Below are 26,288 nucleotides of genomic sequence, written 5' to 3'. Positions count from 1 at the left end.
CAATGAACAGTCCTAATCGTACAGAAATCTTCTTTTACTATAATTTTAAACACTCACCCCTCATTACTACCACACAAATACCTGGGTTTACAAACTCAAATCAACCTTCCAAAACCACTACTGGGACTGATGAACACTGGATTTTTCACTGGACCAGATGAAAACCTACTAAAGTCACTGTGCTACTGAGCAATCAAGGCAACAGCTCGACCTTTCCTGTGCTCTTATCCAACTCTCAAACACAGAGCACTAAAAGAGATTACAGGAAAGCCTTAAAGCACCCACGATTATACCTGTTTATGTTTCAGTTAGCTCTGAACACACAAACAGAGGTAGGAATTAGCAGAGGCACTACATGCTTGTCAGCTGCGGGGTTTATATGTATATTTTCAGGCTTTCAGGAAGACAAAGGATTTGTACACAGTCATAAACCCAAATCTTAATAAGAGAAAGGGAGCACTAAACCCATGGCTAGTGAAGGCATCACAATGCAACCCGTTCTCATTTAATGAGGATCTGTCCTGAAATCTCTCACCTGCAGGAATAAAACGACTACCATGATGTTTTAATTTATTATTTCACCTTAATTTAATTTCAGTTTTGGGGTTTTTTTTAAGGAAACAAAACCTTACAAAATCAGCTCTATTAAACTACCTAACAAAAAGGGCATCGGGCTACTCCAAAGGGCACCAAATTCCACACTCACATATAGTCTCACCCAGGCTGGCAGGCTCTACTTTCATGGATAAGCACATCCTAAAGAGATTACAACATCTTAGGCAAAAGGCTATTGAGTTACAGCGTGGATTAAATTACAGAATTTGGTAAGTGTGTCGTCTCAGATATCAGCACATCCACCAGTTCAGTTCGGGAGATAAGTTACTAAAACTATGCAAGAAACTGAATAGCCTCTTATGGCAGTTTGATGCATTATTGATTTTTTTCCCCATTTTTATTTCCAAAACAAATTTCATTTAATTTTCATTATTTAATTCCCATCAACTGAGGCAATTCACAGACTTCTTTGGCTGCTGAATGTCTCTCTGCAGAACACACTTAAGTAACTGAGTGGAAAATTCTGTCATAGCCACACTTTTTCCTGTTAATTGTTCTGGCAATTGTTCTCCCACTGCAGGAATTGCAACCAACCTAATTTTTACATATGAAGACTGGAGAAAAAAAATTGTGCAGGAACACAGACAGTCACCAGTACTCAAGCATTCCGGGTTCCTACTCATCCAAAGCAATAATTATCCCTTGATTCAGCTTGCCATGAAGTCACATACTTAATTTCTACCCTTCTGTTTTAGCAAAGGTTTCATAAAGCAAACTTTACCTTTTCATTTCACATACAAGCTACTAGAATGCTAAAATAAAATGATCTCCATTAGATCTGCCAAAGGCTCATTATTCTTTAGGCAAACAAAGCAAAGAGGGTAACTCTTTCAAGCACTTGGTCCTGTTAATTCTTAATAACAAAAATAATATTTATAGGATATTTGTACACTACAGGGTAATGTGAAGCAAGCCAAACTATAATAATGAAGAATAACCAATTTAAGTATTTACTAAAATATGTCTTTTTATGGGAACTGTTCAAACATAACCCAAGAAAGGAACAACTATATTCAGCCTCTGGGAACTTCTGCCAGACACATTGTTTTACATTTATATTAGAACATAAAACATAATTGATATGTTCAGAAAAAAAAAAGTTTAAATTAGATGAGGAAAAGCTGCTTCAGCAGTAACTTCAAGCTGGTCCACCAGAATGCAATACTGTCACTTACATACACATTCCATATTTGGAAAAAGCAGAGTATTTCACAGAACCAAAACCGAACAATTAGAAAAAAGGAAACTAGCACAACTAGCACGAAGTTATTCTTTGTAAGAATATCAAGTTATGAGTGTATTTTAAAATATAAAATCTGGCAAACCAGCGATAACGTTTTTTGCCTGCTAAGAGAACATCCTGTAAAATATATTTCAGCAGTCCAGGTGGCCTGAGGGGCTGCAGGCTCACGCTGTACAGTCATCAGGCCTGTATAACACCACAGGAGAATTTGGGATCCCAAGACTTCTTTTTACCTGCAATAAACTATTATTCAGTTCATTCAAAAATGGAATATTCTCCTTGGGTCAACGCTGGCAGCTCAGGCAAACAAAAGCAGCCTTTCAGCTCCATGCAGACGTTGTAAGGTGCTTATTCAATCCCTTCTGCACCAGGGGCACTGTTCCCTACCTAATATGTATACATTTGCTGAGTGTTATTCAGCCTTTGTTGCTTCTGACCCTCGCTTGGCATTTAATTCCCAGTCCACCAGGGTATTCATGCTTGATGGCACTGGTGCACACACTGAATGCTGTATTTATTTAATGGTACAGGGGATGAAGCTATAAACTGTATTAGACAATATCCTGTTTAAAGATGCCAGTGGTCGGTGTCGCAGCATCACTAACCCAGGTCTGCAGCAGTGAATATGTCACTGGGATTTAGGGGACAGGACATACTGATTACAGATCAACACTGCAATAAGGAAGGAATAAGGTTCCAATTCAGAATTCCATTTAACATTTTTCAGGAATATCGTTATAGTATTGAAAATGTGGTGCATGTTTTTATGTTCTCTGTTTTTTAAAGATGCACATCAATCTTCACTGCTAGTGGCAAAGAAATTTTCCTCCAAATACTACAGTCTCTAGTAAAAACTGCTGATACTCCAGTGAAATTTCATTTATATCCCTGTGCAGCTATGCAGAATTGTTTTAAAGCATGGTTCTCTGTGCCTAAAGCAGTGGAGAGCTGATTGTAAACAACTCATGGAGAATTTGATAACTAGAGAAAAAAACTACTGACCTTTAGTCAGTTGAACAACTTTGTAATTTATAACAGTAGAAGCAGCTTCACCCACACTGGTAAGGTACAGTCTTTCCTCTAATTAAGGTAAGGTTTTCAAAACAGCAAAACTCATGGAAGTTATTCAAATATTCTCTCAAAAAGTCTATTAGGTAAAACCAAATAAACAATATTTAACCAAAATAATATGGAAGTGACCAACACAGTTGCAACTTACTGACATCTCCCCATTCAAATACACTGACTAAAGTGAAATATCACACAAATGCTAATAGGCATCCACAGCAAGAGGTATTTTAGAGGAACTTACAATTATTCTGGAACCCTGGGACCTAAGATCCATAACAGCCTATATCATTCGTTGTTTTTAATTATGTCTTTTAAAAAAGCTCCCCTGCTGTGTTTCTGAAATACTAAATGGCCTCCACAGCTACTTGGCATAACTCATTCTAATTCATGATTACAAGATGATATTTTCAGACTATTCCCTCTTTCCCAGCAAATACTTAAATGGGGGGGAAAAAAATCATTTTATCTTAACTCCTATTTAAGCCATCCATCTGAGGCATAAAATTTGAAATGCAATAAATGCCAAGTCACAGTACACAACATTCACATTATGGTTCTGCAGAATTCCTATCTCAAAGAAATTTTAAAACAAATTAAGCATGCTGATTTTAACATTTGCTGTCGGGAAAAAAAAAATCACATGGTAGAAGTTTTACTTGTAAGCAGGATGGTGTCAGCTGAGTAAGGTTTGGGGTTTATTCTTCTGCACAAGAATCACTAAAAGTAAAATGTTCTGCTCAATACAGGAGACATCCCATTTCCTAACTGCACTTCCACGTTCACATGCTAAACGTTGATATGTATATTTATCCTATAAGCTGTGACTTTATTGCCTCTAAGAAGGTTATGCCCTTAAGGTTCAAAGAAAACACACTGGAAGACAGTTAAAAGGAAAAGATTCAACCACTCTGTGTGACCTGTCCTCTGTAGGATTACTCTCATAAACACTGAGAGCTTTTTTTCTTTCATTACCACTTCTTATTCCTAAAATACTAGGGATTCTTTTTTAAAGAATTCTGCCTGTAAGAACTGTATGGTTTGCATAGGAGAATTACCATTGTTATCTCCCTGAGAAAAGGAGCCAAGGTAATGGGAAGGGAGGAACTGAGCTCGGGGTCATGAGGACTAAGCCTTAAACAAAGGCAGAATACAGAGTATTCATGAATTTGCAACCAGTCAAAATGTGCCAAGGCCTGGGTTTCCTCTCTGTGAGCTCCTTTGTGCTGTGTGTAAGCAAAAGTCAAGCCAACCTGGAAAGCAGCAGTATCTGATTTTCTGGACAGTTTCTCTGATAGGATGTAGCTTGGGCTCTGTTTATCTGAAATAATGCTTGACAGCTGCAGCCCCCAAGCACATGCTGGGACACAACATCCCAAGATGGGTGAAGCATTTACAACAAAATGCAACTTAGAGCAAGACAGAGTCCAAGTAAATCCCTGTTTCATTGAGTTCTTTCCTGACTGAAAGACATGGAGACTGTCCCCTGGTAACTCACAGAGAAACCAGAAGGTCTGGGCAGGGAATATAGTGCCATCCTTTGCCTTTTTCTTTTTTTTTAACCATTGATTTTGAACAGCACATTAGAGAGAAGGATGACACAATCGATAGAATTTAAGATGCTCTTGTAATCTGGGTTTAACTTCGCAGTAACACCTCTAATCAAAGGCGGGGAACCCTTTGTGGCATTTTGACATCTACATCTATCATGTGGATATGGCTTTTATTGAGCTGAATTAACAACTTTACTCAAATAATTAAAATCTAGCCGCCCAAAATGTCAGAGTAAAAGTAGTTTAACACTTCATCATTCTCGTAAAAGTGTAATTTTCATCTGTGCATTATGCCAGCTGTTTTGTGGGTTTACAATAAAAGTAATCAAGCAGCAGAACAGAAAAAGAAACTGTAAAACAGCAAATGAAATAACATTCCAGTAGCCTGCCACATGTTGAAATTAGCAGTGATTTTACTCCACGGAAATTAAACCCACCTATAAAACTGATAATACCTCAAAACTGTAAGCAAGGGAATACTTAGAGCATCAAATCCAACCTGGGCTCTATTTTTCTCCTTAAATAAAAAGAGTCATAAAAATCTCTCATTTCCTCCCAAAAGTGGAAGTAAAAAATATCATGGGTTCTATCCTTCCATTTGTCTTCTCGTTTCCTGTTCCACTGGAAAAATCCGATTCTCCAACTACAAACTGAGTCTGAAAAGACTCAGGTCACCTTTTCATATGGCATCACCATGAAAAACACAGAAGGGGAACACAAGAGTTCGGCTTTCATCTCTGCAGCTCCTCCCTTGTTTAGGGTAGGTGTTTCAGGCGTTTTGTGGGGTGTGCTTGCTTTTTTTTTTCCAGTGCAAGTGGATCACCCATGCTGCACAACCGATCCGGGCTCAGACCACATTTCTGTAGGGAGGGGTAACCCAAGGTTGGAAACAGCTCCCAGGGGTGGGGACGAGGCTGGAATGCTTTTTTAAGTGGTCACACCGACTCATTTCCATCGCAAATGAGGATAATCTCAGTTTTCTCGCTCGGTCGTTGAAGGATTTGTTCATTTAATTAATAATTACTGAAATATAGACAAGGCAACACGTATTGATAATTCTCCCTAATAAGGATTACTTTGCCTTTCCCTTCTGTCACTGGCAGTGGTGTAGGAGCCCATTTCCACTAACAGATCTGACCTTTTCAGAACGACGGAGTGAGTGCGAGACAGGGGAGGGAGAGCAGATGAAAGATGATGCCGGTGCCGCAGTCATTTTATGTTAAAGGCTCTGCTTATACGTGTAATTCATACCACTGAAGTCAGAATAATTTGAGAGCTGAGTTTTCAACAGCCTTTATAAATGATGTGTTTTGTTTCAGGAGATGTCGTCTTCACTGAAACGCTGCTAACATGTATATGATCATGTCAAAATAAAAACCACAGCTTTTAAAAAACTTCAAAGCCTTAATTTCAAAAATAAGCCACATCTCAGTGACTGTTTTCTTTTACCACCTTGATGCCAATTATTTTGAATTTTACTGATACATATCTTTGTTTCAGCCAGGTTCTTTCCTTACTAACTGCATTAACCATGTTAACGAGAGAACCACATTTTCCATACAGGCAAAAAAACCCCTTCATAGTTATGTCATCTTCCCCCCCCCCCACACTTCTCTTATGGTTTGAAATGCAGAATATGTATTTCAAATTATGAGACTTGTACCACAGCAGGAGAGACCCTACAGCAAAACACTTCCAAAGGGCCACGCACTGTCCCCAGATACACAGCACAGCTTCTTATTTATTTCAGAGGGAGTCTCAGGCAGGCAAAGAAGGTAAAAACTAATAAGCACCTGGGGAACAGATTAAGTTTAAGCAATAAGAAAAAAAATATACTTAATTTTAAAGACTTCTCCTCATTTTGGGAAGGTGCTGACACACTTCTCACCTCTGTCAAGTGAAGAGTAATGAGACAACTTAATTCTTTTGTATTTTGATAGAGGTAGCCATGCCTAGAAATTGCAGTTAAAATTTCTGGCAAGAAATTTTCACTCCTGTGACTTGGATCCAAGTCCCAACAAGCACCTAGGCTGATGGAACTGAGATAACTCACAGATCAAGTTTCTGGGTTAAATTAATACATCCCTCTAGAACTCACTTTAGGCTGAGTAAGGTGAACTGAATTTCATTAAGAAAATCTGGAAAGTGCTGTTTGAATTGGCAAGGAAATGGGGAAGGATGGTGGGAGGCAGAGACCAGCAGCTGAACACATCTGCAGCCTAAACTCCAAACCTTTCTAGAAATCCACAATCCTACTGGGTGAAAGGAGACAAAAAAAGGTACAAGAACAGGAGCTAAAGAAAGCTCTCTTATCCAGACTGGCCACTAAACCAACACTGACTTGAAGGTTTTGATGCTTCTGGGAGACTAAGAATTGCCCCAAAGGGAAACACTGCAAAAGAAACAGATTAACAAGACATGAGTTCTAAAAAGTTTTGTATTTTTTTCCTCTTTTAATTGCAGACAAGCCAGAAACAGAGAACAACAGCTGAAGGGGAAATGAGAGAGAAAATGAAACTCCTGCAGCTGATGAGGAATTGAGAGGGTTCTGATCTTTCACGAGATTATTCCAGCTAACAACCCAGCTCAGGCAGATCCAAGAGACATGCTAGCATTCTACATACATACCACCTTGCTCCTTCGGAGCATCAACAATGTGGAAAACAAACATTACAGACTAATATTTTAATTGCAGTACTAATTCAGCTGGTTTTACTCTTTGTTTAAAAGCATATTGTGTTCATATGGCCAAATGTGTGTGTCTGTTTTGCATCAACCCCACTCAAGCACAGCACTGTGGAGAAACCTGGAGTGGGTGACCAAAGGCTTTTCTCCCTCAGGCACCTTCCAAATATTCCAAACCTCGCAAAAACGAGCTAGAAAAACAGAACAATATTTGTTTTTCATTATTTTGCTGTTCCATGTGAGAAACTGCATGTTACTCATTACAATTATGCTTGGACTGAGAGGCTGCAGCTTTTCCTGCATAAGAAGTATTTTCTCCCTCCCACCCTGCAGGAACACCCTCCCTTGCTGCAATCTGCCTCCTGCCAAGGGGGGCCCCTCACTGCCCGTGAGGATCAGCTGGGGGATCATCCTCCTCAGCCTGGCACTCCCAATCCCACTCCAGGCTGATGCCAGCAATTCCACAGGAGACACTTCCCACCGCTGTTGGTCCCATGTCCTGGACACTCCCCGCACACGTTAGGTAAGTAAACATTTCTAAAAACTGAGGAGTGGGATTGGAAAACTGGAAAAAGTAAAATAGGAAAGCCAAAATGTAGAGCTTGCTTCCCAAGGAAACCCTTCCCAGCTCCTGCCCTGTGTAGGTTCACTGGCAGGTTTTCGAGCTCCTCCTTTACCCACAGCTCACTTGCTTCAGAGAGTTACTCCCAGCTACATCTCCTCTGTTCCTTTGTTAAAGATGGAGTCCCCCCAGGGCTGCTCACAGCACTTGCTTAGGGCTACTTTCCTCTCCCTGCCATCAAAACTCTCCTGTTAGGCATCTCTGCCTTTCACAATTTCCAGCACCAGTCGTATCAAATACAGCCGTGGAAATTTGTACTTTTTCCCTTCTGCTTTCTGGAGTAAAAATTCATTTAAAAAAAACGCAATTAAGTAGGACATCATTCTTCTTGAACTAGGGCATCATGTTTCATTCCGGTGAGATTCGAGATTTACTATAATGTACAACTCCAGATTATAAATCTCATATATTTACAAGTATTCAGCATATACACAATTTACTTATTACTTAATGCCTCTTCTTAGTGCTTTGCTAATATCTCCAGTGCCTGTCCATCAGTGTTTCACATCCCTCTGGAAGCCCTGTCGCTGCACAGTGAAAACAGTAAACAAAACAAATCTGCAATTCTGCTACCGTTGTAACAACCCATCTCTTTGTTCACATTCAGATCCATTTAAGCTCCGACAACAGAAAATACACCATGTCAAAAGGTGAAGGCATGCAGCCTGTGTTTCCTAAAATAGCAGCCCCACTGCCTCCTGTGTGAGCCCAGCCTCTCCTGCCCCGACACACAACCTGTGCCCACACCAAGAGCCAGGCCCTGGCACCAACTGTGCCATGGGAATAATGAAATCACAGGGAAATGCTGGACAGCACTGACAACCCTATTTTGAAACAGGACTGAACTGCACAATACCGTGCTTAAACACTTCTTGGCTGTTGACAGAACAAAGGAGATTACACGTAGGAAATACCAGTATGGTGGAAACAATGGAAGAGTTTATTTCTGCAGCTCAACCTCCATCTCCCTCTATGTGTTCTTCAAAATAGTCTGAATGTTATAAAGCTGAAGACCAAAAAGAAAGTATAAAGCCAAAAGAAATGTGCATTGTAGCAAAAAAACTGGAAAAAACCAAAACCATCCTTCAAATGCTCATTATATTGTAGTTAGGAGACATAACACAGTATAGTACTGAAGACAAAGACTAAATTTAAATTACAGGACATAGAAATTCAATTTGCTTGATATGATGAGACTGAAATTTTATTTAATCTTTTCCTTAAGAACTACTTTTTAATATATGATGTCATAAACACTACTCTAAAAATCACTTCCTTTTTTCCCAATATTTCACTGAGAATATTTCCCACTTTTTTGTATTATGAGTTTTGGAAAGGAGTGAAAAAAATCATGGTTTTGTGCAAGTGTCCACTTTTCCTTGAATTCGGTTTATTTCTACATGATCAATCCCTGCTGAGCTCATAAATCTCACAGTAAAACTTGTGAAACTGCTACAACAAATATCAGAAAGACAAGATATGAGAAATGGCTGATCTGACTTTCTGCTCAGGCTATTTCAGGAGGAACAGATCAGCTTCCCAGATGTCTATTCATGCCTGGACTGGGAAAGCCATTATCATGAAAAACAGAGTTAAAAGGTTTGGGGCCTTACCTGGCCTGGAGGTATTCTCTGAAAAACCTGTTTTTCCTGGTCTGGGAGTCACCTAAAGAACTGACCCCTTGAACGAGGTAAATGAGTTCTTCAGAGGCCTGGAATAAATTCCTAGGCTCAAGATGTTATTTGGTCTTTGCTAGTTACCCCCTTCCTTTGGGTTAATGCACTTTAGCAGGAACAAGAGCTGGAAAACACCACTACAGATGTAGAATAGTTTTCCACCTGTAAGATGCAAAGAGGTGTGTGTATATATATATATATATATTTATAACTATCCTTTTGCTACCTGCTGAGTTTTTAGTCAAAACTCTCCAACTATGAATATATATTTTAAGCAACAAATGCCAGAGGAAATGACTTGACAGTAAGTGAATTAATTTATTTTTTAAATAAGGTTTCCTTGAATATCCTTAGTTTGAGAGGAAAGGACTTCTGAATGGTCACTGGAGGCTTCCAGTGTTTACTCCCTCTGTATTTTAGGGCAATTAACTTGACCTTTCATCACATGATTTATTCCTTAATAAAATGAAGAAGTGTTAAAACCACAACACTGGAAGTTAAGTGTTCATAAAATGCTCTGAGCTACACTCGACTGACACCTTCCCAAGCTTTCAAGACACCCTTTTTCCTTTGTTAAATTTCCTGCCATTTTTTCTTGCCCCCCCCGCCTTAAGAAATTTCCTTAGAACCAGTCTGCTCATATCAGACCAGACTTTAGCAGGAGGTGGATAAAACTCAATGGATGCACATGGCTATTCTCTTCCACTATCAAAATAACATTTTCTTCTCCAGAAACTTCCATTAAAGGCAGAGGAGCAGGGAAGAGGAGCAGGGAAGAGGAATGTTCCAGCTCACGGGTTGGTGGGAATGCAGGGGAAGCTTCCTGAGCTCCAAGTTTCTGTGCAGGTCCCAGTCCAGCCACCCTGCCCCTACGGCCAAGCTGTCCCTGCTCATCCCCAAACACCCTCCCAGGGCAGGATGAACGCAGCAGGGGATGAACACAGCCAAGGCAACAGCAAAGGAAACCAGGATTAACTCACTGGGATCTGCACATGAAATAGAGGTGACCTAACTTTGATTAGTCTTTCTAATCTAAGCAAAGGCAGAGAGAAACTCAGCCATTTATAAGGAAGCATTTCTCAGGTAAGTGAGAATTCTTATCAAGGGCTGTATTTTTAAGGTGTCTGAAGCACCTTATTTTCCCTGATGGAAACCCCAGTGAGGCACCCAACACCTTCAGGAACACACACAGCTGTCAGCTTTGCCTCGTGTATTAGCTGAAGTTATTACCCCCATCAATTTTACTCCTACTCAAAGTGATAATGAAATGGCAATTTTTTCTAGCTGTTGAAATACAATCTCCTTGTTTTCTTGCAGTAACACTGCAAACCAAACAGCTTACAGAAGAAATGAAAGAGATGAAGACAGAGATATGCAGGTATTTGTTTGCGCAGAACCATACAGGAATTAACCTTGGAAATAACCCAGGATCCTTTAAAACAGGCTTTGGGATCAATACTGATGTTTTTTGAACACACTTAAGACCACTATTTTTAAACACAAATTATCATACAGCAGGATGAGCTCCACATGAGTACATCAAGAGACAGTGGGAGTCATTTTCAAGCTAGATTAAAAAAAATCTTGTTTATTTGCTAGAGCCTGTAATTATCAATTAACTATGTATTAAAATATTTATTAACTCTTCATGATTGGTTTTAAAGAGTGCATCATTAGTAACTAAATCTTCTTCACCAAGATTCCAAACTCTGGTACTGCCATCAATCAGGCTTTTTTCCTCTGGATTGGTTTTTGTGGGCTTTTTTCCCTTGCTTTTATTTGTTAGGTGGGGGGTGCTTCTTCTGTAATTAACAAGTTGCTATATTACACCTCTGGAGTGCTAGTAAATATTAACTTGCAAACTAAAGGCACAAAATAAAAACAAGTGTGAAGGTGCAACTACTAATAAAATTGTCTTGGGCATGTACGTGTATAAACACATACATGCCCAACACAATTTTTATATATATCTATATACAGATATATATATATATACCTGAGATGCTCAAGTGAACATCATGAATTTTAGGCTGCACAAAATGCCTGAGAACGAAAACTAGAACTCTTATGAGAAGTGTGGAAAAATGCAAGGAGAAATAAAGAAACAGATGTTGTACTTACTCATAGTAAGGAATGTATCTGTTCTACACAGCATTAAAGAAATCTAAAAGGCCAACTGGATGACATCAGTGCTTCTGAAGTTTATTTGGATTCATTTTAATAAATACCAGGTAAAAGGGAGGCATAATTTAGCTGTCTGAATTACTGGATTATGAATTAAATGGTTTTTTTTACCATTCTGTACTCAAACCACAGTCCTATTAAGCACAAGACTGTAATGTGAATTTTTAAAGAATGAGAAAATATTATCAGTACTGCAAGTGATTAAGTCTAGCCCAAAAGAACATGTAAGGCAAATGCTTCAGAAAGCCTGCCTTTTTGTGTAAGTGTCAGATCAAAGTGTTATTAGTAAAATGACATAATCCTGTTAAACTGGATCCTGGAAAAGGAATACTGAAAGGCAATTTAGACTCTACCGCTTCCTCAAACCACCACCTTTTATTTATTTTAACTTGCAGGTCCTTGCAAAACTCTTACTGGCATGTAGGTACTTTTCTTTCCACCGAAATCACAGGACAGGACGATCAGGTTTGTTATCAAAAAAACCTCAAACATAACAAACATGCCCCCATTTCTCCTGGGCTGTGCAATAGGAGCCTTCTGCTTTTCACTGTGACAAATTTTACAAGGGCAGGGAAATTCCTGCAAATTTGTCTTCTGTTCTTCACCGAAGACTTAAAAAAAAAGAGAGAGAAAAAAAACCAAACCATAGGCAGATGGGTCGAGATTTCTCCCATGTTCTGCACCCTGTGCTGTCACCACAGGACCACCTGCAGTCCTGCACTGCCCAGAGAGGTGTTCTCAGAAACACCTGGGTAAGCTGTTTGCCCAAGGACTGTGCGCTGCAGATAAGGGGTAATTAGCAAATGAAACTATTCCTAGCACTCCTCCTTCAACATTAAAGTGCAGAGCTGCAGCAGCAAGCTGGCACCTGGTACAGGGAAATGCTAGATGTGATCATTTCAATTTACACATTCAGCACTACAGCCCATATGCTTGTCAATGTGAGAGTGTCAGTGATAACAGAGATACCCGAAGAAAATGCTCTGTTGAAATGCTGACATGAAGTTTTTATGTATGGAACAGACCCTCTCCTCTGGACCATCTGTAACTCCTTCCTTTTCTCACGGGGCATGTGTTGGCCATAAAATCTTTTTATTAAAAAAAAAATATAAAAAATTTAAGTTTGAGTTTAAAGAGAAAATTGTAAGCCCTTAAACATCCATAAACCAAGTTTATATATCGAAGTACCATCCATATAAGCACACTACTTGCTCAGCAAGAAGAAAAAACTGCTGAGTAGAAAAACTTTGCTGCAATTAGATATAGCAAAATTTATAACCGTGCTGCAAAATTAAAGGAAAGTATCTGGCACTATGACTTGTATCACTGTATAAACTGGCAAAATATGACTGGTTTTGTTGCCTGTAGTATGTTTTTCCATTCCTATGTTCTGAGCACATCTTAAACTCACAGGTGTTTTTTCCAAAATGCTTTGCAGTGATTTCATAACCAGAAATTTCTTAAGTACAACAAAAGTAGGAAGCTCCTTTTGTGTGAGAAGTGACGAGTTTGCTGAATTAGGTGACCAACTAAGGCTGAGAAAGACAATGCAGAGAAGCTGAATGATTTCCTCTGCACAGCTGAGGTTTGTGAGGTGGCCTTGATCAGCAGAAAAGGATGGTGGAGAGGGTGGAGGAACAGAATGACAAAGCTACAAGACAACAGCATTACTCATTATTATCCGTGAATGATCTGGAAATGGGGTGAGAACTGAGAGAGAAATTCGCTCCTTGATAATGTCTTTAAAATAAAGTTGACAAAAGACAAGGAGATTCATGATCGCAGTACTGTACTCCAAAACCTAAAAATATAACTTAGTTAAACACTTTTTTAATATCCTAAGCAATAAGTCAGGAAATATATCCTGGTACTCAGTGACAGTGGATAATTACGAAATGTCCACTGTAAGCAGGCTACTTTGTGCCTTTAAGTATTTTGACACCTTCCCCTGAAGCTTCCAGTACTGACTAGCACTGAGAGAAAGAGATATAATGAGGCAATTTCCATTCCTGTAAAAGTATACGCCCTCCTAAAATCCCCAAACTACCTTTGAAAGGGCTAGTTTTCTGGGAAGTGAACCCTTCGGAAAAATCTTGTTTCTCTCTCCAGGATAGAAATCGGACCCGACTCTGACATCTCCCCAGCCACGCCTTCCAAAGACACACGGGCAGTCCTCATATCCACACTTGGAAATCCTTGCAGACAATTTGGGATGCCCTTCACCATCCTCATAACTAAATCAAGGAGATTCAGGCTGTGGATACTCTGACTTTAGACGACAGGGTCCCACAAAGGAACACTAATCACGTTAAGAGCCAAACTGGTACTAAATCCTGACAAAGAATGACAATTTTACACCCTCTTGAAAAGAAAATGCCCACTCAGCTGGCACAGTGGCTTCCCAAGCTTCAGTGGATGCACAGACCTCTGGTTTTTTCATCTGTTTTAGGGTGAAACACACTGACAGCTCCACCACGACCCACCTCTCTCCCACTTGTCCAGTGCCCAGGTGACAGGGTTCAGGTGACAGGGTTCAGGTGACACGGGGTTCAGGGAGGTGACTGGGGGAAACCCCTTCCTCAAAGAGACAGCCTGTCCCCTGCCAGTCCTGCTGCCAGGATCACTCCAGCACAGGGGTGCCCGGGAGCAGCCCTGGCAGGGCAAACATCCCCCTGCCCAGGCAGGGAGGGCACCCCAGCCTTGCCCCTGGCAGCCCTTCCAAGGCACAGCGCCTGCTGCAAACACCTTCTGATCATTAAATCTGAATTCCTTCCCCCTGCAAAGCAAACACCAGACGTGGAGAAGCTGTAACACATCTCCACATGCTCCAGAGACATTCCTAAATAACTTGTCAGCAGTACTAATTGAAAGTGTGCAGCGTTAATACGTTAACAGCAGACTTATTATCAAAAATATGCATTTTCCACAGAAAAATGGGATTTGTCACAGGGGAGGAAAGAGATACATGTGGATCTATTATTATGTAATTTTATTTTTAAGCATTTATTTGGGATCTCATTTAGAAATCCCCATTGCACATTTTAACCATATGCTTTGTAGGTGTTTCTTTTTTTTCCCCCCTTTAAACAGCATCAAAGCCTTACATTGTCCTCACCAGAGGTACTTCAGGTTCTGATCTGCTAAGCACAACAAACACCGAAAACCACCGCAGTGCTTCTCCTGAAGTATGTGAGTATAAGGTCTGGGTGTGTGCTCCAGTGACAGGGGCAAAGCTGACAGCTCGAAAAGCAGATTTAATAGTTTAGGTTGCAGCCATGCTATTGTGTTGTCAGCAGAATAAGCACTCCTGTAACCTTCAATATTTTGGTTGAGGAAACAAAAAAAGTTGAGCTTGAAAAACAAAAGACAACCAAAATTAAGCCTTCTAAGCCCAGGGAAGTTAGTCTACTATCATCAAAAGTGGACAGTCACCTATGCTGCAGATCTAATTTAGGAGGCATGACTTTACAAATGCTCAAAGAACAAAAATGAAATTTTAGCTGAGCATATTGTACACACTGTCAAAATATATATCTACATGCAAAAAAATACCTGGTTTTAAGCTCAAACTATGCAGGTAATTTTTTCAAAAATTAAATCCCAGTGAAGGGTTTATATTTGTGCAAGTAATACAAACAGGAATTGATTCCAGAGGCTTTTATTCCAGTACCTCCTTCACCTCTAATTCCCCCAGGTTATCTTAAGAATGTAGGATAATTCAGAACTATTTTCATGGAACACTAATTCTAAATAAACAGGATATTGGAGATGAGAGCTGTATGTCTAAAAATGCTTTCATGTCTAAACCATGAAATATCATGCAGTAAACACATCATCTGTTAAATAGTTAACTAACATAAATATATTAAAGAGTCGTTTTAATAACAAATTTTTAGTTAACAAGCTTCTAGTAAAAGCCACCTCACGCAGACCAGGGTACCAAAAAAAACGTGCATTGTCTCTTTATAGAGCTCTTGTTAATACATACTCAGGAGAATCAGGAGTGGTTAACTAACACCACACTATCAAGACATAAACATGTTGCAAAAAATTCTCAAAATCCCCAATAATGAGATTTCCCTGTGTTATTTCTTCACAGTGTCATTGGGAACAATTCATTGGCCCTTATCAGACAAGAGTTCCCATTTTCTATCTTTCCATTTTAACCTGCCTAATCAGTTGAACAAAAGTACTTTATGTAAAATGATTCCTTTAGTTGCCTTAGCTACAAATCCCTGCAGTATTGTATAATTGAAACCTACTCACGTAAGTTAGGAATAATTAGGACCCAAAATTAAGCCAAACACAAAGTTAATTCAAATAGTCAGCTGCTGTCATTTAAATGGTTACAGAGTTTTATTGTTGCTTAACATCTTTAAATGCTTCTCCCCCTGTTATGATCTGACTCCTTACTCCAGGTGGAAACAGGATCAAGGGAATACATTTTGCTTGGGTCACAATCATCCATACCCTGACCAAAGATTTTCTATGCTAAAGTTTGTCCCTGTTGTTGTCACTAGATTTTTGCATTTTATTTTTTAATGAGCCCTACAGAAAAAGGAAATAAAGAGAATCAAAATAGATGAAGCTCTGAGGTAAATAAAGTCAGAATTACTGAGTCTGTTACAAATGGCATTAACATGATGACAAATTTCTAATAGCAAATATTCAGAAAGTCTCTCTTCATACTTAAAAAAACTTATTGTAAAAAGGAGGTAATATACAAATACAGTTAAAATGGATCCATGAAAAATCCAAGAGCTAGAAAATAATGCATCAAAGAGGTAAGGTCAAATATCCTAACTGGAGTTGTTGTCAGCACTGGGTTAGGACCCTGTTGATCTGACAATGTGAAATTCAAAATAATGTATGCAGCAAATTAATTGCTATACCGTTATATATAAAACATAACAAAATAATTGCTATATTACTCCATTGCAGTGTGACTGGTAAAGGAGAGACTGCTGGTTAGATGTATTTCTCGACTTTCTGTCAGCACTTGGTTTACACTGCAGAACAAAACACTGGGTATCATCAATCCTTCAAAACAGTCTACACATGGATGACTTCCAGACTTTTGCATTGTGAATTTTTAAAAATGTACAGATGCCTTTTCTAGATATGAAGATAGATATATAGATATGTATATCTTTACACTAGCACAAAGATTTAAAGTGTATAACTGACCAGGATTTAAAGTGAAGGCCTAAACCAAACAGTTTATGCATGATATGCAACGCTGATATGTTTTGGGGTTTTCTCCAGCTGGAGCATTAATACATGAAGTGGTGCTTTGTGGACTCCATCCATCTTTATGGGTAATAATCCACATCACAAACCACCCGTTTGCCCTCTAGTCCTTTCCCTGCCTCACTCTTCATGCACACCAGTTTCAGCTGGTGCAAATTAAATGATGCAAAAGCATGAGCAGCAAACTGTTCAGGTTTGTTTACTAAAAGCATATTTATCTTAAGCCACTAGAAAGCACGATCAGTTCTCAGCCACAAACCCACATTTTTCCAATAGACTTTCAATGGTGCAGAATAAAAAACAACTTAATTCTTAAAGTAACGATTTGTAATTATTGAAAAAGGCAAAATATTAAAGGCAATCCAATATGTCAGAGAAAAGAACTGGGGCAGCTCAATGAGAGAAATTAATATGAAATACTTTGGAAGGCAGAGCAAGTCACATGCACAGACAAACAGGATCAGCAGCAGCAGCCAAATCTGACTGAAGCTCATTCAGAAGATGGTTAAAACAGAAGTGATACGAAATAGCACTGAAGTCTGTAAAAGGCAAACATTCCTCATTGCTTTTACAAGTCAAAATGCAGCACACAGGCAAATCTGGCTTCAGTGTCAACTTCCTCTCAGGTTTCCTAAATGAACTACTGAATTCAAATTTAACAGGAAAACTGCTCGAACAGCACCTCGCATTAATTGTACTTTCTGCTGGAACGGAACAAAACTACCTAATTCCTGAGAGAGAGATCACAATCCCTGACAAGGGAGAACACAAAAGGCAGCTTTCCTTCCATCCTCAAGATCCCTCATAAAACTCACCGAGTGCTGTATCCAACAACTGAAAGTTCTGTGGTCCCCCTGGGTTTCTCACATGTATGGGTTGCTCAGGCAACAGATGAAAAAAAATTCATTTTGCTTCCCAACTAGTCTCCCCCACACATCTTTTATGCACTGAGACAACATCAGGGATTATTATACTAGTATAAATTGAGAAAACAAAAAGAATGAGACACTCCCAACCGCCTGGACTGGGCCAAGCTCAGAGGGAAGAACCAGGGAATCTGCCCTGCCACTGCCACCACCCTCATGCACATTTACGGGGTGGGACAGGGATTAATTGTGTCCCTGACCGAGAGAAGGAGCCATAAACTGAGCCAACATTTGTACAACTCTATTTCTTTATACTTCAAAAGAAAGCAAGGAGATAGAGATTACAGAAACACAAAGAGCTGCGGCACAATTGGGTTTTGAAAGCCAGTGAAGTAGTTCAAGACTCTTTGTGGAAGGGCAGAAATTTGGGACACCTTAAGCAAAAGGATTTTTTCAGCTCCTACCTATATTCAATTTATCATACTGTGCCTGTGGATTTCAGGTATGGCCCATTTACAGTCACCCATGCAAAATACACCCTCCGTTAAAAATGTAAAAAATGTAGTAATCCCGAAAAAAACCTGAATTGTGATTGGAAAAGTATCCAGCATTCCTGAGCCTCATTCAAAACCCCAATCCAAACATAATAAACAAACGACAACAAAAAAAAAAGGCAATCAGAGGGAGCAACTATATTCTTCCAAACAACCAACATTAATGAGGAAATATGACACTAATTAACCACTGCAAAAGGCCAGAGAGTTTTTAAGCGTCTCTTCCACACTTTAAGGAGCTCCTACATTATGAAGTGCATTTATGACGAGAGTATGGATGGACAAGCCAAGAACTTCTCTCTGTGAATGGTTTCATCTCCTCTTCCTCATGTAACACAGCCTGGAACGCTCCCACAAACACACACGAAACATAAATTAGTGTTTGCACGAGTCCTTTTTGTGCAGTGCTCTCATTCTACACACACTTCCTGCTACTGAGACATCTGCACAACACACAATTAGCACAAACTCTATTACCTTCTGTGCTATTGACTCACAGAGGCAGACCATGAGCATCAATGGATCTACTTGCAAGTATAAAACCCATTATGTGCCTGTAGAACTTAGCAACAAATATTAAATCTAAAATCATTATACTTTATGATAATTTTTATAATCTGATCATAAGGACACTAAATGCAATAAGAAAGCCAGTGCTGAGGCATTCATTGATATCAGATGCTTCAGGCAGTTATATTTCCATTATACACTATGACCTGCAAGTACAATATAAAGACAATGTTGTTAAAACTATATAAAAAACCTTGTTACTAAGACAAGCAGTATTCTTCCATTCGACAAAAAACAGGAATGAAAAATAATTCAACATTTTTAAAATACAACTTCTTACTAAAAAATAAATTCCTGTAATTTTCCATATGTAGTAACAGAATACTAATGAAGCTATTTGTTTTGGTTTTTTTTTTAAAGACATGCATGTCCAAATTCTGCTACTGTGTTCTTGGAAAGGTACCTTATCATAATGAACTAATCTAAAACATACTCTGGTTTATATTTAACAAAAGAAAAGCCCCTTAGGCGACGATGTCAGTGCAGTTGAAGGATAAGTGAGTCCCCTCTCCTTGCAGTGGTCACTGCCTTGCCCACTGAGACCCCTCAAGGTTACAGCAACTACAGACAGTAACTCAAGTAGCAGCTTAGAGGCCTCTGAAAATAGAGCATCTGCCCTTAGCACAGCACACATCATTTCTACCATTCTAAACATTACAGGGCTCTTCTCTTCTTCTCAATAGACCTTGGGAATATGCAAAATCTCCACTCAGAAAGGAGAATGTTTTTCAGCAACTGAGAAGATAACGTATCAGAAGAGTAATACTATTACTCATCTCATAGTAATTATGCATTTATACTCTCTGCTTAAATGTTAAGACTCTTACATTAACACTTCCTAGCAAACTCTCATTTAAATGTTAGTACAGTATTTAAAATGGTTCTTCGTGCATTTTTCTACATGGCTCTTCTACATTTTAAAACAGTGCTGGGTTTGCTTTGGTTTCAAAAATGTAATGTTAGAGAATAGAATCCTGCAAGCCTCACTGCTTGGGGAATATATAAAAGGATATTCACTGCCAGCATGTTAAAGTATCTCTGGATTTTCCGGGCAGTCTGTCTCTATTACCTGGAAATGCAATTGAAAACTGTAACATTCTTCTTAAAGAAGAAGTTTGGTCTTGCTTTACAGCAATTTCCTTTTCAGAAAACGTGCTGGGCCTACATCTCCCTCAGTAAAGGAAAAAGAGATGTCCCAGATCAGTAAGCACCACCATGCCCCATGGAAAAATGGCACAGTCTGCCAGGACAGAAAACAGGACCCAGTTCAGCAGCTGCTTTCTGCAGAAACCCAATTGTTCCCTTCACACAGATCTTAAATCTTCATAACCTGCATTAACCAACTGAGAAAAAAACATTTGCTAAAGAATCATGAAACACATCAGGTACACACGACACAAATGAGGATTATCGGAGTGACCTTCCAAAGGGTGAGCAACAACTGCCTGCCCTGGGCTGGGTGTGCTCGGGGGTGCTTTGCAAACTCTGTCAACCCAGTAGTTCCTACTAACTGGGTGCTTCACAGAGCTCCCACTGTGATAAATTCCCTGGCTAGAAATTAAACTGGTGCTCCTGTTTGCTCTTGCATGACTCCAGAATGGATTTCGCTCCTTGCGGAACCTAAATCCGCTAATTAACAGAAGTTGATTTCTACTCAAGTCCAGGGTACAAGTTTGGTTTTTTTTTAATTTCTATACTGAGCAAAATCCTACTAATACCTCCTAACAAATGTGCAGGAAAACTGATGTGGTTTTACAGTTTGTTCAGTACCTGTGGCCTGTGCCTTAGACACTCCATGTCTGAGTGGCTTGACAGGAAGCTGAAGATCTGAAGCAATACACTAAAATAGCAAATATCTTTGTAGTGGCCCAACGTCCTTTATCTGTATTTATTATGCCTTTTCTTTAGTAAATGCTCTAACATTGAACATGCACTTAAAACTGCTTCCAATTTAACACTCAGCCCTTTGGCTGGCATAACTGGAATTTATAAGAAAATATCTTTCTCAGTGTAATGTTCATTAAAACAAACATTCAGAGACAAAGACAGGCTAGATTTCTTTAAAAACACTAATTCCATTTAGGAAAACAGAATTAAATAGATAATGTAAGCATGATGCTTCTTCCTTTGGACAAAGCATAGATAATAATTCACAAGAAAATGAATTAAAATTGAATTAAGCCTTGATTAAAACAGAATGTAGGCAAAGAAAATTATTTCAGTGCTTCCCAAGCATTTGTGCTTTTCAAGCAGCAGAAGAGAATGAAAACAACAGCATCAAAAGCTAGTCAAAAAGGTGGACTTTGCAAGCAAGATAAACCTTAAAATATCGAAACCTGCACAGTCCAAAAACCAATCTTCACCAGACTGTTTAGCTCTGACATCTTTTTTTCATATGCATATTAGTGTATCTGTCTTAACTTGCTTGAAGAGAAACCAATAATATGTATAATAAGCTTTCTACTCTGCTTTGCTATGGAAACAAGGCATGTGTGATCTCACTCTCTGACTTTCTGTATTTTCTCAGATAATTTTTAACTTGTTGGATGATTTCAGCTAATTAAGAAGGGGGGGGAAGAAGAGAAGAGAAAAAAAAAAAAGAAGTGGTGTCAAAAGTAATTAATTTCCTGAAGTTTGTATAAAACAGGTAAGTAAAGGTGCAGGACTCAACTGCAAGGGACTCCTGTGAGGGCAGAGAGCCACGATGGGCATGGGCTCCCATGGGCATGGGGTTCTCATGGGCACAGGGCTCTGATGGACACAGGGCTCCCGTGGACACAGGGCTCCCATGGACACGGGGCTCTCATGGACATGGCATCACACGGGCATGGGGCTCCCATGGACAGGAGGCTCCCCATGGACGTGGGATCCCATGGACAGGAGGCTCCCCATGGACACGGGATCCCATGGACAAGGGCTCCCACGGACACGGGCTCTGATGGACACAGGGCTCTCATGGACATGGGATCCCATGGATACAGGGGCTCCTCATGGATATGGGATCCCATGGATACGGTGGCTCCTCATGGACACAGGACCCCATGGACACAGGGGCTCCTCATGGACATGGGATCCCATGGATACGGGGGCTCCTCATGGACATGGGATCCCATGGATACGGGGGCTCCTCATGGACATGGGATCCCATGGATACGGGGGCTCCCCACAGACACGGGATCCCATGGATACGGGGGCTCCCCACGGACACGGGGGTTCTCATGGACATGGGGCTCTGGCACAGCCCTGGAGGGAGCTCCCTCTGCCCCGAGGCACAGGGCAGGACTCCCACAGCTCCTGCCCACGTCCAACCAAAGCCCTTCCCAAGGCAGTCCTTTCAGCCTGCCTTTCTCAACAGAACCATAGCAGAATATGCTACACACAGCCTACAGCAGGATATTCTAGGAAAAAGGGGCAGAAAAATGCTTTCAGAAATGACATTAATATTCAAGCTCATGACTTGAGCTCTTCATTCCTTTTTCCTCTCATCTTTTCCTCATTTAGGGCTGCAACGCTTGCTGCTGACGGCAGTAACAGCATTTTTCAACCCTGGGCACAACAATATTGACCTGTTGTTGATCAGATCTATCAGCAGTGTATGATAACTCAGTGTGCTTTTCCCCTCCAGCTGCCGGCACTTGTCTGTTCCAGGTGCATTTTAACTGAAGGAAGGGACTGCTTCAAAAGCAATCCCATCTGGACTGCACAGCCAGGAAAAACAAAGCAAACCCAAGACCTTTTTAACTGAAGATACAACTCCTGTCTGGATAGGCAGTAGTAAAATAAAATTACAGCCTTCGTATAACTGTGCCTGCTTGCTAATTCCCTGGTGAGTTAAAGTTGGGGCTCTGTGAGAGTAATGAAGCCTCTTCTTGATTGGAAAATGTTTCATTACACGAACAAATGAATCACTTGTCCACACCCAGGGTCTCCCCCCTCCCTTCTCTCCATTTAGCTGTACAGAAACACTAAAATGTACCAGCAGGGCACTCGGCCAGGTTTTATCTCCCCCACGAACTGCAGCAACCCGCACGTACACACAAGATTCTATAAAAAAACCCGTCAGTTCCAAGCAAGAGAATTAAAGATTTTCTTATTTCTACCAAAAGTTAGATGCTCTTATTTTAACCTTTGTTCATGTTCGTACTTCCAGGCATGAAGTGCTACTAAAGCATGTTATACTTGGCATCTCTTATTACTGAAGCAGAAGGCAATGTAATCTTGTGAGAAAGTGTAATAATGCAGTATTCATTTTGCTTCTGTGGCTGGAAGCCAACTCTATATTAATATTCATTTCCAGTATACAGAGCCACAGTATTTCATTTATTTTAAGAATTTACAATTAATTTGGTATGATTCTGTTATCTGCTCCCAATTTCCTTTCCTGTTTCTTTTAGCTGAAAAAGCAGCTCTTGTACAGACTTTAAAAAAGTAAATTCACAACTGAAGCATCAGAAGATTGCTACTGGCTACTACAAGCAAGAAAAACAGGGACAGAACAGAATGGACTTGAAATATTACAGATGACAATGGAAATTAACTATCTGCAAATAGCAAAAATTCAATCTGCAGAAGTTCTGAGTTGACTATTTCCTTTCCAAACTCAGCAGATAAAACGCTCTTTCACAGCATGCTGTTTGCAACTTTAACCAAATCACAGAAAGTTGTCTGCTCTTCCTTTCTCATTTCAAATGTTTTCAACCACCACAAAGCATTAAACTGCAAGTGCCTGAATCTTTGTGAAATGCACTAAATATACGGATTTGAAACAACTGCAATAATTAAAAAAAATTCCTTAGTATTTTAAAACTTCAGAAGAAAAACCACTATAGATGTCTCTACTACACAGGTGTCTACACCTTTGGTTTCAACCAGTGCAACCACTTCTGCAACGCAAGTGCCTTTATAATTAACCCCAGTTATAACCAAACCAGCCAGCCATAAGGTTTGGAATTCCAATCTCCTAATCCACATTCACCTTTCTTACCTGGGAGAGAGGCTGAAAAGCATTTTACCTTCCAGCTGTCCGTCCCTACCTTCCTCTAAAAGTAAGATTACAGCCAAGCCCCCAGAACCGACTGACAGGGAGAACACAGTCAGTACAACTGCCCCAGGCCAGAGATCCCAGCAGAGATGGAGCCACCCCAGAGGTGCAGCACACCCTGGGAAATGCCAGTCTTCTAACACATCCTGGCAATATTTGAGGAGAGGGCAGGAAGGGGTAACTGCCTGTGAAAGCTGTTTAGCTCGGTGAGATCTCCCCGAGCTCAGATCCTCTGTGAAGGCTCCGAGGACTCTCCCTGGTAGATGTGTGTGTGTGTTCACACATCCACATGGACACCTCACTGCAGCAGAGCTCCTCTGTCAGCACAACACACAGCCCCAGCCATGGCAGTCTGGAATTAAAGCTCAGGAAATGACACAGGGAGCGTGGAACACTGCAGATTTCAATTTTTAATCTTGGGGTTTGCTATTTTTGGGGACTAGTTATTTATATAGATTTCAGAAAGAAGAGTGGAGGAGGCAGAGTAGCTTTCCTGAAGTATTTCTGAAAATCTAGCCTTAAAATTCAAAGAATTTTGATAGGGTAAAGAATGTATCTGCTTTAAAAGCCGGTGAGATCACACCACAGATGCACCAAGGAAGCCTATACATTACATACCAATTACTGAATAATGTGAGATGCTATTTTACTACTAAACCAATTTTTTCACCTGCAATCTAGTCAACCAAAAAGCTTACACCCAGAAATACCCTCAAGTTCTAGATGAATACTGGCAATTAAGAATTCATAAACCATGTTTTCCTGTTCATTCGTGTTTCTCTGTTTATTAAAAGGGCCACAAGAACAGCTGGGGAGACAGGCTAACTGGATAAAGTAAAGTTTATGAAGAAAAACAGAACAAAGAATAGATACTGCAACTTTTTAAAAAAATTCTTTTCCTTCCTCATCTCTTTGATTTAAGAGCTATTTTAAACACATTTGATAGTAGTGAAGTATTTTTCCCTTTTCTAAAAAAAGCAAGAATATTTTCAAGCACATGTTATTTTTGTATGAACTTTGGATTTTTATTTCCTGAAATTTAACTTGCATAGTTCTAATATTAATGAAGTGTTTGCCATTTCATTTTCATCAAGCCAAATTAGAAAAGTAAAACAGGTATTTCATTTTCACTGTTTAGTTGTTTTATATCATGTTTAACATATCTATACATTCCTACTAAATTGTTGTGCAATGAAAATAGAAAAAGGAAGAATCCAAAAATAAGGCACCTACTAATCAAGGATATTAATACCGTCACTTCAGTTTAAACATATGACACTATCAAAACCAAAAAATATCTTTTCTTTTTTTTTCATTAAAAAAGGGACAGTTTGAGTCTCATAAATTAATGTATGCTATAAATACGTTTACTTTGACATCCTCAAAATTCAAGTGATCTGACAGAAATTAACGTACAGTCCATTTAACTCATCTGCAAACTCAAGTAAAAAAAATAAACTAAAGCTTACCTTCAGTACACTGCAGGAAGCTGACAAGGAGCAGAAACCAAAAACTTCTCATTCTGCAGCCAGAAGACACCATTATTGATCCCTGTAAGAATTTTCTTTGTATTCCTTAATGAATCCAGTTATAAAAGCCCAGCATCATCGAAACCAGTGGCCTGCATTATTCATCTTCATACCTGGAGTAGCAGAAGATTTGGAAGAAAAAGAGAAAAAGAATTCCATCACTAACTGAACACCAATAATTCAGAATATCAAATTTTACTCGATAAAAACTGGAAATTTTTAGTAAAACTGACAGAACACCTGCACTGTATCTGGGAATTCAGCAGGTTTGTGGGATGTAATCTCTCAAGGTCAGTGAACACTAAACAGAATGCCAAATAATGATACAAGTTAGAGTTCAAAGTGTGAATGTTATTGATGTACTTGCAGTAAGACACATTAAAAAAACCCAACAGGAGAACGTTTCCTCTGAATATAAGAAACTGGATGTGCAGATGGGCAAGCGAAGCTTTTCCCACTGCCCAAATCTGACACAACCTGCACTCCTCTACCCCCAAGAACCACAGTAAAATTAAATGTAGGGCATTGCCATGTTTCTCAGAGATTTGAAACATGGAGTGGCTGAGAACAACAGAGCAACTCCCCCTGGCAGGAAGGTGTGCAGGTCTGCTCCCTGCCATGGCTCCAGCATTCCACAGGTTCCCTCCTTGGATGAGAGAGGCAGGAACAGCAACTCTGCTGACAAAGTTCCCTGTTTGGTGAGGAAGGCTCTTCACATGACTTTAGTTATCTCTATTTCTACCCAATAAACACCTTCAGAGAAAAGGGAGTCAATATAATGGATCAGACTCTCCTGTCCTTAGCCTTGAACAAGATTTGTCTCCTACTGAGA

General features: G+C 39.7%; 1 protein-coding gene across 35 annotated transcripts in view; it reads right to left on the bottom strand.

Moving 5' to 3' along the window:
• The window catches only part of ADGRL2 (adhesion G protein-coupled receptor L2), a 173,123-nt gene that overhangs the window by 97,868 nt on the left and 48,967 nt on the right, over positions 1 to 26,288 (bottom strand). For all 35 annotated transcript variants that reach the window (XM_064663867.1, XM_064663869.1, XM_064663866.1 and 32 more), the window contains one exon: positions 25,397 to 25,569. In XM_064663867.1, the coding sequence (XP_064519937.1) occupies positions 25,397 to 25,469 (73 nt within the window). In that variant the 5' untranslated portion in view covers positions 25,470 to 25,569. The remainder of the gene's footprint in view (positions 1 to 25,396; positions 25,570 to 26,288) is intronic.

The sequence above is a fragment of the Pseudopipra pipra genome, chromosome 9 (assembly GCF_036250125.1).
Source record: "Pseudopipra pipra isolate bDixPip1 chromosome 9, bDixPip1.hap1, whole genome shotgun sequence".
Taxonomy (NCBI): Eukaryota; Metazoa; Chordata; class Aves; order Passeriformes; family Pipridae; genus Pseudopipra; species Pseudopipra pipra.
This window is presented reverse-complemented; position numbering and strand designations above follow the sequence as displayed.